The sequence below is a fragment of the Rhamphochromis longiceps genome, linkage group LG12 (assembly GCF_057381845.1).
Source record: "Rhamphochromis longiceps isolate RC_006_pf linkage group LG12, R_longiceps_female_GT1.1, whole genome shotgun sequence".
NCBI classification, from domain to species: Eukaryota; Metazoa; Chordata; class Actinopteri; order Cichliformes; family Cichlidae; genus Rhamphochromis; species Rhamphochromis longiceps.
Window position 1 is genome coordinate 22778329 of NC_140568.1, and position 14155 is coordinate 22792483.

Here is a 14155-nt window from a genome sequence, read left to right on the forward strand (position 1 = left end):
TCATCGTGTGGCAAACATAAAACAAAGCTGCTTAGTTCACAATGATGCTGAATGATACTGCGATTGCTTTTTTGTCCATGTCTCATTTTCCTTAAGTACCTATCCAGCAGGGATTGCTGGAGCCTACCTCAGCTGTCATAGGGAATCTGGGTACACCCTGAACAGGTCACCAGTTTCACTTTCACACCTTTGGAAAATTTAGAATGAACCAAATGTTGGTGTATTTGGAAGCCAAGCAAAGCTGTGACACTCAGTTCAAGGGCAATCACATGAAATATAAAAATCTTCACATATAAGAAGCTGCATTATAATTTGAATTTATATGATTCAGAAATATTCCAGAATTTAGCCACTAATAATCAATCCAGCAAGTGTAACAGCATCAGCATTATCATTTGTACAAGTATCCTCTTTAAAGTAAGTAGAACACAAAAGACAAAATCATATATGTATTAAGTTAACCTGAGATCCTAAACTACAAAATGAAAGCATTAAAACACAGAGCCCTCTCAATAGTTGAAACAAAATCTATTGTGTGCATACATATATGCATATACGTTTTGTCATTTTGCCAGTCAGTCTGTTGGCTCTTATCTCTCTTCCATCCGCAACATAATCTTTATATCACACAGTTAACAGCTGGAGAACATCCACTACAATAAACACACTGCTCACTCCTGTTCTGTAAGTCGTGTCATTTCCGATGATGGCTGCTTATAAACATTTTGGAGAAACCCACAGAATGAAAGCGAGGCACACCAGGACACGAGTAACGCATTTTACTGTTACATTTAATCCCGTGGGAGTTGGATCAGTGGAAGCAGAGACTTGTGTGTCAAACAGGGAGACTATCAAACAGGGCCCTCGAGCTTTCTTTTCTGTCAACAACACATCAAAGGATCCCCTTTCCTATCCTTCCCTTGCACTTCATCAATCCCCACCAAATATAAACCAAACTTTATCTCTGTCTGTCTTGACTGACACACATCCTCCAGCTACACCTTTCTTCTTTCTGCCTCGTTTGGGTTTTTAGTGTCTACCTGTCGTGTTTCTGCCGCTCTGTTGCTGGCATCATTAGTGTGCAGCTATGGGGAAAAAAATATCCCAGCTGCTGTTGCTTTTTCTCTTTACTACTAAAAATGTGATTTTATGTCTTCGTGCCTCTCGACCAACGTTGTCACCTCAGTTCCTCTCTCCCAGTTAACTTTGCTGTTCGTCCTCCACATCCGCTCTGTGGCTTCAGATGGAGGGTTGAAAAGGAACAGAGCAGAGGAGGAGATCATGGTGAATCTGTGCCGAGCAAAACCAAACTGACTGACAGATGGACAGTCCCCGCGATGCACAGCAGAGATAAGAGGATTGGGCCCGCTTGTTGTTGTTGGTCTTGCCACAACTCTTAATGCGGTTAGCTTACTCTGAGCTTCACTCACTGGCACAGTCAAGATGCAGAGATGTAAACAGTGATTTATGTAACACAAAAGGAGATACAGACGGAATGTAACGGCATGCATATATGATGTCCAGCTCCATTAGAGTTCATACCTATGGGTCTCGATTAGGCTGCAGTCAGCATATACTTCTGTTCATCCTTCTTCTGCTCCAGCTTTGCTGCAAAAGCAGGCACTTTCTCTTGGTGTGAAGGTACTTTGCAGGCCTTGTAGAGGATGACAAACAGGATGACGATGAGAAAGCCTACCACAGAGTTGCAAACAATGGCCACGATGCTCCATATAGACAGGCCATTTCTCAGTTCATGCTCCATGGTAGGTGGGACAGTGGTCTCCAAGATCCTGGTGGTCAGCCTGAGGTCTGTTAGATACCCCAGCTCCACAGATTATCCCTGAAAAGAAAGGAAATGCATAACATGAACACGGTCAATCCATATTTCATGCACTTTTGCCAGTACACACTCAAGCTGCGACACACTTGGCTGCAGTTAACCTGCCTATCATATGAGCATGCTGCTTCCATGAACGAGGTCAGCTCAGTACAGATTATTTCCTCTGACAACTTAGACTGTAGGCCAAGGTGCTTCATTCCTGCAGGTGTTATATATGGAACAACCTACATATGTATCAAACAGGCTTTTTTTATGTTGAAAGTGTTATTTCAGTGTTAAATAAGGGATCTTACAGAATATTTTCATAAAGATACACAATGGAGTATTATTATTTCTTAGTGCTACTAATGTGAAGGAAAAGTGTCAGACAGATGCAGAGAAAAAGCATTGTAGGACCACTGTTAAATTTGAATAATCAGTGTGTAACAGGAGGGCATTACGGGACAAGAAACTCTCTTTGTGTGTCACAACATCCTTTTTTTATCAGTTTCCTTTATACTGGCAGAGAGCAAAGAGGTTATTAAGCTGATAAAGAAGGTGCGGGTAAGCACTTTTTCTTGCTGAATTATTGTGGATGAGTTTTAGCATTGATGTGTTTTCAGGAGGAATATGTGGGAATATAGTTGCCAGTTTTGTGGCTGATATTAAATGGGTCACTGAGGTGTACTGGTGTGTGTGTGAGAGAGAGAGAGACTGACAGAGTGAAAGGGGGGGAAAGAGAAGCCAGTTCAAGCATGAGATGGAGGGTGTGAATATTTTCCCTCTCAGAGTTTAACAGATAAAAACTTGAGCTCATCTCCCCACTTCTATACCTCTCTCCCTTCCCTCTAATGCATTTCTAATGAGACCACATATTTCCTCTTCTCCCCAACTGAGGGCAATACCACAACAGTCCAAGCCTACTGTTGAGAACTCATTTCAAAGTTATCCTTCCCTTTATAGGCATTTTATGACCAAGCCAAATAAAGATGGATAGCTACAAGATACAGTAGATGACAGTGATATATTTGATCTTCTTTCCAACACACAAAGCTGGTTTCACTTTGCACCAGATGGGTCCCTCTCAGGATGCTGGTGGGGCTACTGTGGGGAAAATTATCCTCATAATGACTAACTGGGACAACTGTCAATAAAACTGCCTGCACAGTTTTTCAGGATATTTCCAAAACAACCCGAGGAAGTAGGGCTGTGCGATATGTCCCATATGTCTCATATCCCGATATAAGAATTCTATTGTCTGATAATGATATAAATCACAAAAATGTAACATTTTCTGTAAATTCTGTGAATCTCGGGCAGCTCGTCTTGCGGGAAGTGTTTCCAGCTGCGCGTCATGTACCTGGAGTCGAGTGTTTTAACCGATGCATGAAACTACACATTTTTAGACATAAGTTGTAACAGCCGCCGTTTTCTTTGTGAGCATTTAATACACGGCGTGCTGCGGGGAAAAGCCTGTTCTAACGTTTGAGTCTAAGGTTTATTTTTTTAGCACCTGGCGGCTCTTTTTTTACTTCTCATCCGTAAACAATCTACTCTTTCACGTGATTCAGTTTATTTTGAAAAGTCTCAACAGGATCTTGAGCTTTATTGTGAAAGGTTTATGTGGAACATAAACAAGCGGACACGCGATGGTGTTACCTAGTTGTTGCTAAACACAACGCATAAAAACAGGCGCTTGTCTGTCTGTAGTGTGGTTATATTAAATATAAGAGAAAGAGAGAACTTTAAGAAATTAATATAGCCACTACAGTGACCATAAAAACGATGAAAAAAAATATTGCTGTAAACAGTTTATTTTGTGACACCATGAAACAAACGATAGCATAAAATGAAACAATAGACGTTTTTATATCGTCACCCGATATATATCGTTATATCGAACAGCCCTACGAGGAAGGGTTTCTTTTTTCCCACAACAGTCACACTAAGTGTGACTACTGGGTTTACATTTCCAATCAGAGCCAAAGCGAGGAATTTGTAGGTTATTAGATAGCAGTGGAATGTGATGGGGAAGAGTCTGCATGTGTCTACTAGAGAGGGGGGAAAATCAAATGAGTGTAAGCAATATATTAGATCAGAGCACTGCATGCTTATGTTAATTTCAGACAATCACTGGTGCATATAACAAGAGGAGTCATGTTGTTATTCATTATCACTAATATAACACATTTTCATAACTCATACTTCCCAGAGAAGGTAATTGTGGTCCACGTCTTACTAAATACAAGGGTAATTTGTTCTCATTAAAAAGATGAATACATTTTAATAGCAATGCTGGAAGAAAGCAAAGGCATTCAAAAATAAAAGAAATACATCTGAAAGTATTGACAGGCTGTGACCTTCGGGTCCTTAAATGACACTGCAATGCAAAGAGCCATCAGTAGGCTTTAGAAACACTTCTAAACAACACAAATTGTTGCTGCATCCTCACGTGAAAGTTGAAACTTTGACACATGAAAAGAAAAAACAATATAAACTAGGTTAAAATTTAGCTGACTTCTCTAGGTGCGAGCTCATTTTGGATTGACTGAGGCAAAGTGGAAAACTGTCCTCTGGTCGGCCAATCAAAACTTTAGAATTCTTGAAAAAAATACACATTGAGCTCCAGGCTGAATCACTCAGCTTACTTTCATCATACAGCTCATAAGCCAGAGATTGTGAGACGATGAGGCTGCATTAGTGCACATGGTTTGGGTAACTTGGCCATCTGTAAGCCCCATTCACTTTTAAATACACAGCTTTTGGAGCAGCACATTTTGCCATTCAAGCTTTCTTGGGAAAGCATTGCTTATTTCAGCGAGACAGTCCCAAACCACATTCTGCATGTTGTACAGCAGGGGATGAGCTCTACTGCCCAAGAGTCTTGGTGCTAAGCTAGTGTTACAGAGTATAGCATGGTGGAAAAGGATGGAGAGAATCCCCACTAAGCTTTTGGGTTGGCATTTCTTTAGATTTTGTTTTGTATTAATTGCATGCTTTGGTGTTTTTTGTGTTTGATGTGAGGTGTGGGCCACACCCATGTGGGAGTGGAGATTCTACTCTAGTCCAGCTGCCAGCTATTTGGAGTTGAATACAGGGAGCAGCTGATTGGGGAGGATTGGAGCCCTTCTCTATAAAGGGGAGAGGAAACAGGAAGTAGGGGTTGTTGTTGTTTTTTTTTTGTAGGACACTGGTGAAGCAGGGAAGCTTCGAAGATCCAGGATGAAGTGTGCACATTTTAATGGAAAAGATTTTTAACCTGGCCTGGTTTTGCTTTTAAAATAAACTGAGGATGTTGGAGGGAGGACTCATTCTTATTGGGATGTGAGTGGATGTGCTGAAAGGCAGGAAAACAAACACTGGACTGGAGACTCTCTGTGCCCCTGACAAGGAAACTGGACCAGTTTTGGGGAAGTTCCAGCTCCCAGGATGTGATGTGGAGACCCAGCCTCGAACGAAGTCAGGCCTGAAAAGGTGGGTGGCAAGCCTTTTGGCTGCTTGTTCTTCCAAGTGACCACCTTTCCCCTGTTTGTAACCAGGCTAACAACCCTGACCGCGGTGGCTTTGGGCCTTGGATTCCTGGCCAGAATTGTGTCTTCAGCCAGTAGTTTTACCCGGAGAAAGAACAAATAAATCTTGTGTAACCCATTACAGTGTGCGTGTGGTGGTTCGTTACTGGTCAATATTAGAGCTACTACTTTCTTGTTCGGAGGCCATTTAGGGCCTTACGTAACATTAGCCTTCCTATTTTTCCCCACCAGTCAAAGACTGAAAAAGTCTGAGGTTTTATCAAGGTAATATAGGTCAAATGAGGCACCTAACTGTTAAGCATTTGGTATCCAATATCAATCAAGAATGGGAAAACATTTGTCTTTCAAAATTGATGTCTTAGGCTCTCTGGTTCTTACAGAAGAGGTGATGCAACACACTGATAAACATGGCAATAAAAACTTTGAAATTCTTTTTTTTTTTTTAAATGGACTCTGCGCTCCAGGCTGAAGAGGAAAAAGGACCATGGCCTACTCCGCCAGAGGCATATTTACCAATCCAGTGGGCCAGCTTGTTTAAAACACATATTGCATCATCAAATTCAAAACGACCACATGTTTTTCGGATAGCCTTAATATTTAGAATTTTTAAAATCTAATTTAATTTAATATATTTTTAAAAAAAAATTAAATATAGAACTCGAGAAAACATATATATTTTAGGTTTAACATAAACGCGCACAATCAATATAAAGATAACTATAGTATGCAATGTCTCTGAGCTCAGTGACTCAGAAAAGAGTTAAGATTTAAGTCTGAAACCAGAGTAATTCAACAGTTCAATAGAGCCTCCAGGTTGTGTGTTCTCTGTGAATGGTGTCACATACAGGCCTTTTGCGGCAAAATGCAAATAATCTGATGCAAATGTATGAAAATATGGCATGCTTACAACATCAAACAAGAGGACAGTGTAGGCACGAACAAAAACAAACAGACACCACATGGAAAACAGAAGATTACTTATGCATAATGCATCACCTGGCTGCAGACTAGCCGAATGAGCGACCCCCCACCCTCGTATCCTGTGACTGAAGTTCCTAAAAAAAACCCCAACAACAACAAAAACAAACAAACAAACAAAAAAAAAACACTTAATACAGCAGCCTACTTGACACTCCAATCGGAAGCCTCGAGTCCACGCATTTGTTGTCTTGGTGCGCACCCCAAGAGCAAAACGGATTATAAGGAATGACTTCCAAATCTTCAGCAAGTTCACCGCGACGTTTCTTTAAAAAAAAAAGGGAACTTTTACCCCGAAGTAGGTCACCAAACTGCGAGCCCGTGGGGCGTAGTTCAGCAGCAACCAGTGGGCCTGGTCACTAGCGGAGTTTCAGACTTGTAATCAAGTCGGTTAGTGACTGACTGCTGACAGGCGCAGGGCGACAGAGCGGAGATGCTTCTGTCATTGTGGCTGCTCATCATCCCCGCCTGCCCCTCCCCTTTCCTCCCCTCCCTCAGCCTGTTACTACAGACTATTTATAAAAACGCTCCTGGAACATCCCATCAAGGGCTTTCCCCCCGTCACAACGGTGAAGATCCAGTGTGTGCACAGTGCAAGAGGTTCAGCCTAAACATTCAGTGACAAGACAGTGCAATGCAATAAAAGAGATCTCGTCTTGATTAAATGGACAGAACTTTGGTCTAGCTGCTGGAATTTTGCAAAGAAGTTAGGACAGTTTGAAAGAATCTTTTGACACAATCTGAGAGTGTTGTTAAAAATATGCTTTACTTATAGAAATACACAAAGCTGCAGCTATATTCTAATATTAATGTTTTTTACTGTATATGGTTAACTGGAGTCAGTCACAACTACCTACTAAAAAGCACGCAGCTGAGCAGAAGCCACACAGACCTTAAATTCGTTGACTCCATTTTCCTCATTGGTATTCAACACAACAGCAGGGTGTCCCTGGGGGATTCTGCTCTATTCTCTCGGTCTCCCTCTCATCCACGGTATGTGTGCAAACACTTGTCTGTCCTTCTTTTCTGGAATGAAGGACATCTTTGAAAAAGTGAGGGCATTTTGGCCCAACAGTGCCGAGTATGTTAGGGTTCGGGTGATCATTTGGTAATTGTGACGGTTAGGGATAAAGGGTAAGGAGCAACAGGGAATGTCACTGTGTGTCCTCACAAAGACTGAAAGCCGTGTGTGTGTGTGTGTGTGTGTGTGTGTGTGTGTGTGTGCGTGTGTGTGTGAAAGATGGGAGGGAGCTATCCTGACCCAGAGTTCAGACAGACACAAAGAAATCTTTTGTGGTCCCACGCTCACTCTCACTGCCGGTTGCACAGAGAAGTTTTTCAGGGGAACAAATCCAGACTGCAGTAGTTTAATCAGTGGCTCATACACTGCTGCACATTTAAGCTATATTTCAAGTACTGAACAGGGGATGGCAGTGTAATAACTGCTACAAGATCTAGTTGATAAATGGAATTAAATACAGCAGCAAATGTGCTAAAGATGTGATTCATCCTGGAGCATCACATGCTACCTGTCATGTTTGAAAGTTTTTATTAATAATAGTCAAGATTTATTGCTTTCATCTAGTTGCTATTACATTTTTAGTCCATTCATGTCATGTCATGTGTAACTATCTATAGCTGATTTGATGTTGTGATATTCCTCCGCTACATTATCTTGATTATTACAATAATGAATAACAATTATATTTGTAATCTGTGGGTTTTAGTTGTAAACTGTATTAAAAAATCGGTATACCCTTAGAGTTGCCTTATCAGGTATATTTTTAAGGATCACTAAATTAGTGTAGGCTCAGCCTACATGGGACCTCGGAGGAAATAATTAGAATGGATCACAGGCTGATGCTTCATGTGAAAGCCCCAAAAGATGTGTGATTCATTACATCAGAGATGAGATCAAATACAGCCTGAGAATCATGGATATGCAGCAAAACAGTGCCTTCATGTCTGTGCTTCTGTCTGCTCTTTACACACACACACACGACTTCATTATTACTCGCTCTTGCAGGACGTGTCATGTCTAATGAATGCGTCACAGGCATTCACATTACCTCCATTAACCTGCCAAAGCTTATAAGTGTGCGCATATGTGTGTGTCTCGCCAATGTGACAGAGAGAGGGAGAGAGAGAAAAGAAAGAAAGAGTGAATCTTCCCCTCCCAACCCAATCCATCCCCATCTTTCTCTCATTACTGCTTCTATCATCTCATCACAGCATAAACAAAAGACAGAATCTTAACTTTTTTTTTCATTCTGGCCTTCTTCATTTTCAGAGCACTGTTTTTAATGAAGAAATTCCCAGCAGAGTATTGCGGTCCCCTGTGCTGAAAATACAGGATAGAGTATCAAACCAGGACAGGTTCTTGCAGGATAGTCTTTTTTCTTCTTCTTCACAACAAATATCAGTCACTTACTCTCAATATGAAAGTTGCTATTTAAAATATCACTGCATATTTATTTTTATGAATCACATGCTTGACTACAGTGAGCTATTTGAGGGAAATATCTTGTGTTTGCTGCGTTTGTTCCAGGCATAAACAATACACAGAATCCTGCTTTGGAAAGCTGTCAGAACCAATTTAACCTATCAAGAGTGTACGAGGACACCTGCTGGACGACGGGTGACATTGTTTCCATGCCTGGCAAACTTTTATGAACAGGGTAAAATAATTTGCTGTAGAGATGCCCAGTTTCTTTCTTTTATTTTTCTCTCTTTTTTTTAATGAAATTTGAATTCGAGTTTGTCAGACCTGAGTGTGCTTTAATGTGATGGGTATTGAAATAACACACAAAATACACGCAGCTCTCCAGGTCTTCTTTAAAAATTTATTTATTGCCATCTTCCTTAGTTGCTCATCATAACCTGCAAGAAGGAATGAGTCATTACTTAAAATAGGAAAAGAGGAAAGAGAATTAGAACAAGAGATGTTTGTTTACAAGCAGCTGTGGTTCTGGTTACCTGGTCAATCCAGTCATTGAAGGCAGAGACTCTGGTGAAGACAGTGGGTTTCTTCTCATAGTTGCAGCCAAGGGCGGACACAAAGCTAGCAATACCGTGCACCTCCCAGACACCTTCAGCGTTCTGACAGTTCAGAGGGCCACCGGAGTCACCCTGGAGAAAGTAGGGAATAGACATAGAAGTAGATAGAGAAGATCTAATGTTTTGTGCATTTTATTAAAATAGTGTATGGTATGGCAGAAAATAACTGCAATCAGGACTGTTGTTTATAGTTATGATTGAAATTTAATTTTTTTAAAAAGTCAGTTCTTGTCAGCTTGAACATAAAATCTCTGAAAAATGTGATTACCTGTGTATATTTGTAGTTGAACACATTACATTCAAATTTGCTTTGAGTTTTCAACACACGATAGAAAACAGCTCTTCCCATGTACACAAACACACACAGTGCAAACTTACGTTGCATCCAGCCACAATTCCATCTCCGCCAGCACACACCATGGTGGTCCTTACAGCGATACCCCACCAGTCAGATTGGGAGCAGGTGGCATAGTCTGCCACAGGCATCAAAGCTTGCTGCAGCTTATCAGCTATGGGGCCTCCGGCTAAGACACACAGGCAGAGCCTACATCATCCACATACACCGGCCTGCAGTCAAAGCTGATTTACAGCATTTCTTAAAGCGTCAAATTCACTGTCTGACCCACATTTTTCAATTTAGGAATAATCCTCCTCCCTAAAACTTCCAGCAAAAAATATCATGCATTTGATTTTCATCTGAACTTTGGAGGTTACCCCAATTAGATATGCTTACTCACAGCTCGTTATAAATCCATGCATCTCACAGATGCACTAAATGCTCTAAAGGACAATAAAATATCCCGTAGATACCAAACTAAGAAAAAAACCAAAAACAAAGTAAATACCTCAACAGACACATAAACATAGCTCGGCCTTCTTTAAACAGCGACTTACTGTACAGTCTTCCCCATCCAGTGATGTAGCAGGGGTAGAGGTTGGACAAGATAGTGCCAGCAGGGGGGATACATGCCAACTGCACCTGGTCGCTCAAAGTCGCAGACTCTGACAGTTTGATCAAGGCGATATCGTTACTGCAAGAGAGACAGAGGGAGAGAGACTGTGTGAGGGGTTCGTACTGACAGGCAATTTAAAATCATCCTCCAGAGCAAAAAGCAAAGAGAGCGAAACACAGGCAGATAAGATAATGGGAAAGAGTACAGTCTGTATTCCTGCGTCCTTTCTGTTTGCTATTACTGTATGTCTAAAAATACTGAATAATTAATGTATTCAATTACAATCTTTACAATCTTTGAACTCTATTGCATGAAAAAGTCAACTTGTTTTTTTAAAGAAAATTAACCAATATAATAATATTTTTAAATGGTTCAGTCTTTTTTTCTCATTTACTCAGCAGATCTTTGACATGTATAAAAATGTCGACATTCTTCATGGATATGATTTAGATTGAAGCAAGTAAATGTAATTCGAGCCCTGTTCCCATACGCTATATTGATACACTTTTACAGAGATGATGATGTACTATATGTAGGAGACTGTCTTTGCTCTCAGTATTGTGAGGTGGTGATTGTGTTACCCGAAGGCCACAAAGATAGGGTTCCATTTCTCATGGACAATAATCTTCTCAGGCAGGATAGCCTTGGAGCCAGCCTCTTCCTCCACCAGGTTGTATTTGCCCACATACACCCTGTAGGACAACGCGGTACTGTGGGAGAGAGCAGAATGTCAAGGCTGGAGTCTACCAGACAGAGGAGTTTGTACAAATAGCTGAATAGTGCGGTGATTGGTTGAATTGAATTCCCACAGGATTTAATGTGGGGTTGGGGACCAGAATTTAATTTGTCCACTGGTGGTTGTGTTTTTGTGTTTTGTGTCTTTGTATTCCTCTGCTGCTCATACTTAATGCAGTGAGCAGCAGTCATGACCCAGTTGGCAGCAATCAGAGTTCCCCCACAAGTGTGCCTCCACTCGCCGTCCTTGTCATACTGCAGGGAGATCTGGAGGTGAAGAAAGGACAGCAAAAAGGACAGAGTATAAGCAGCAGGTTGCTGATGAATAGATGGACTGCACTGTGTGCAGATTAAATTCAAAAGCCACTCTTTTAATTAGAGGATTTCCAATAGCCACTGGGTATGACAACAAATAAGCCAGATGCTCTACCCATGAGGTTTGCCGGTAAGTATAAAAACACAGACAGATGTGTACATATTAGCCTACCTGCCAGGGCCAGCTGTGAGGCCTGGCATCGACTCCGTTGACCACACGGGAAGTCAGGGGCGGAATGGGTGGTGTACCACACCCAAGGGCTGGACGAAGAGGGGATAGAAGTGAGCTTTAGAGACACGGGAAAAACTTTTAAACTGCATAATTTTTCTTTTTGATAAAGGACCGCAGGGGGGCGAGCTCCCTGTGTGGTAATGAGCAGGCACGTATCCGCGCTTACATTACTTGCAAAACGGCAGAAACAATTACACACAGAATTAGAAAATGCCAGATGTTCTTACCGCCAGCAATGAGCACTGAGGCCAGCACAATGGGGATCATGTTGATTGATGCTTCTGCTGAGGGACAAGAGGACACACGTTCTCTTTTAAACTTTCCCCCACAGGCAACGCCTGCTCTGAATGCAGCAACACGTACTACCATTGGTTTGCCTGCACCTCTCCGGGATGAAGATGGACCAATGGCAAAGAGGGTCAGTGTTTGTCTGTGTGGCTGACGGATCACACAGGTGTGTTTTTAGGAACATTTCTCATGGCCTTCCTGTAGAATTACAATGGGTACAATGTACAGAAACCATGTATGCACAAGAGCGCCAAGAGTTTTCTCATTCATAAAAGGAAAGTGTGTTTAAGTTTGTAAATACTGAAGGTACATTCACCTCTGTAGCATTATGATTCTGCATTGAAATTCACCTTTACACTTTCTGTGATTAAAACCTTTTCCCTGAAAGCTGGAATTAAATGCTTGCATAACACCATGGGAAGCCGACATCTGGCACTAGCTTGTTTTCTCAGAATTGAAACACACACACATGCAAAAAAAAAAAAATCTAATTAAGAAGCATGAGTAAGGTAAAGGACAACAAAGTTATGAGAAACAGATGTTGTCATTGATGCAGAAAATATTGATGGCTGCGTTACAGTCTTTTCTTACACCACAAACAGCTCTAATGCAAATTCTGCAGCGTCAGAAACACAAGACACATTGGCCATATGTATGAGCATATATGTCAGCTCAGCATCTTTCAGGTTTGAACAGTCTTGCTATAGCTATGCTGTATATCAGCTGTTGTGAAGTTAAATGTACTGATGAAAACACCGACCCACCTCGTTACGATGACTTGAATGAATGGATAGAACCTGAATAAATTAGGAGACTTGGAGGACACAGATACAACTTCTGAGATATGAAAGTGTCTGGGGTGACTCAGCAGGCAGACACACTAAATCTGTCTAGGTAGCTTTTACGTACTGTTATGTGGCACAAGAAAAAGTTTGGCGGTTGCTGCCAGTTTGCAGCAAAAAAAGTGTTGAGAAATAGAATCGAAATAGAAAATAGAAGCGTTCATATGCTTCTGATAAGAGAACCTGAAATAGATTCAAAAATTATTAAGGTTACAGGAGTCCTGTCTTACATTTGAGACTTCCTGAAGCAAACACTGTGCTGTAATCAAAATCAATGTCACACTACTTCAGATGGCAGACTGGACTTCTTGCTCATGAATCATTTAGTTTCCTGGTTCACCACTAGATGGGACAATTTATCTGCTTAGACACCAAATTGATCTATAGTCATTTATTTAAAAAAAAAGAAAAAGAGGAAAGAAAGAAGATTAACAGAAAATCGCGCTGTACTTGATTATGTATGCATTTGTAATGTGAGTCATTCAGAAAATCAACTTCTGTGAAGTGGGTCTGAAAAAGAGGTCCGACAAGACTTGGAGACATATTTGTTCTCCACTGAGAACACCTTTGCCATGAACATGTGCAACTCGTAACAACACTTGAACCTACAGAAACAACTTTGCTTAAATGTTGGGTTACAGCTGCTCATTTAGAGTTTACAAAACAAGCAAATTCTCCATGGGAAGAAATAAAAAACATTTGAAAGGCAACTACAGCAAACAAGCTTAGACATCCCCGGCTTATGTGTGCTTGTGTTTGCGTGCATGTCTGAGTGTGTTGGCGCGAGTGTAAGTGTACCTTAGTGTGTGTGTGTGTGTGTGTGTGTGTGTGAGAACTCCTCTACAGCTATCATATGTATTTATATATATAATTATTTGAAATCTAATTAAAATCAGTCTTCTGATTAAAAAAAAACATTGTTATACTTATTACAAGCCAGTGTCCAAAGCAGATGCCTCCTTTCCCCTTCCATTTTCTGATTAAACCTCCTGTATTCATTAATTTGATAGTGGCAAGATAATGAAGTGAGGTGGATGTTGAAGTGATACAGCTGTACAGAACGGGGGGGGGGGGTTGTTTCTGTAGGAAAACACATAGACCTGACCTAAACTCTTACCCGCCTATTTATTTAGCCCAAAACCTCTGATTACCCAAATATACTCCCTACCACTAACTCCTGTTTATACGAAGTAGAAGGTAGCCTGTCGTGTGCTGAGACGAGGCTCACTGCTTTTATGGCTGAGGAAAGCACAACACCTCATTTACTGGAACCCTACCCCCCCCCCCCCCCCCCCCCCCCCCCCCCTTTCCTCACCCCACTCCTGGGGGTTTGTAACAGATACAGTTCAGGCCGCTTCCCCCCATCAGAAGTGCAGCTGAACTCCGAATGACACCGAGTGCGAGGT

General features: G+C 41.3%; 1 protein-coding gene and 1 long non-coding RNA gene across 2 annotated transcripts; both read right to left on the minus strand.

The window, feature by feature from the left end:
* Window positions 1-1756: 1756 nt before the first annotated feature.
* Window positions 1757-6786, minus strand: LOC146657253 (uncharacterized). Its single transcript, XR_014914046.1, has 3 exons — window positions 6620-6786; window positions 6346-6404; window positions 1757-1840 (listed from the first exon to the last, which is right to left on the minus strand). It is a non-coding gene; the product is annotated as an uncharacterized LOC146657253 (long non-coding RNA).
* A 2246-nt stretch (window positions 6787-9032) lies between these two features.
* ela3l (elastase 3 like) lies at window positions 9033-11942 on the minus strand. Its single transcript, XM_085426935.1, has 8 exons — window positions 11847-11942; window positions 11560-11648; window positions 11242-11339; window positions 10919-11047; window positions 10279-10415; window positions 9763-9908; window positions 9304-9456; window positions 9033-9207 (listed from the first exon to the last, which is right to left on the minus strand). Exons 1-8 carry the CDS (start codon window positions 11884-11886, stop codon window positions 9190-9192), a joined length of 810 nt encoding a protein of 269 aa, XP_085283061.1. The 5' UTR covers window positions 11887-11942; the 3' UTR covers window positions 9033-9189.
* Between the last annotated feature and the right edge of the window lie 2213 nt (window positions 11943-14155).

What these genes read in the sequence shown, in the direction of transcription:
- ela3l (XM_085426935.1), bottom strand. Translation starts at nt 11,886, where the DNA reads ATGATCCCCATTGTGCTGGCCTCAGTGCTCATTGCTGGCG. An exon ending in CCTATCTTTGTGGCCTTCGG is followed by an intron (nt 10,416 to 10,918) that starts GTAACACAATCA and finishes TCTCTCTTGCAG; the next exon opens with TAACGATATCGCCTTGATCA. An exon ending in GAATTGTGGCTGGATGCAAC is followed by an intron (nt 9,457 to 9,762) that starts GTAAGTTTGCAC and finishes TACTTTCTCCAG; the next exon opens with GGTGACTCCGGTGGCCCTCT.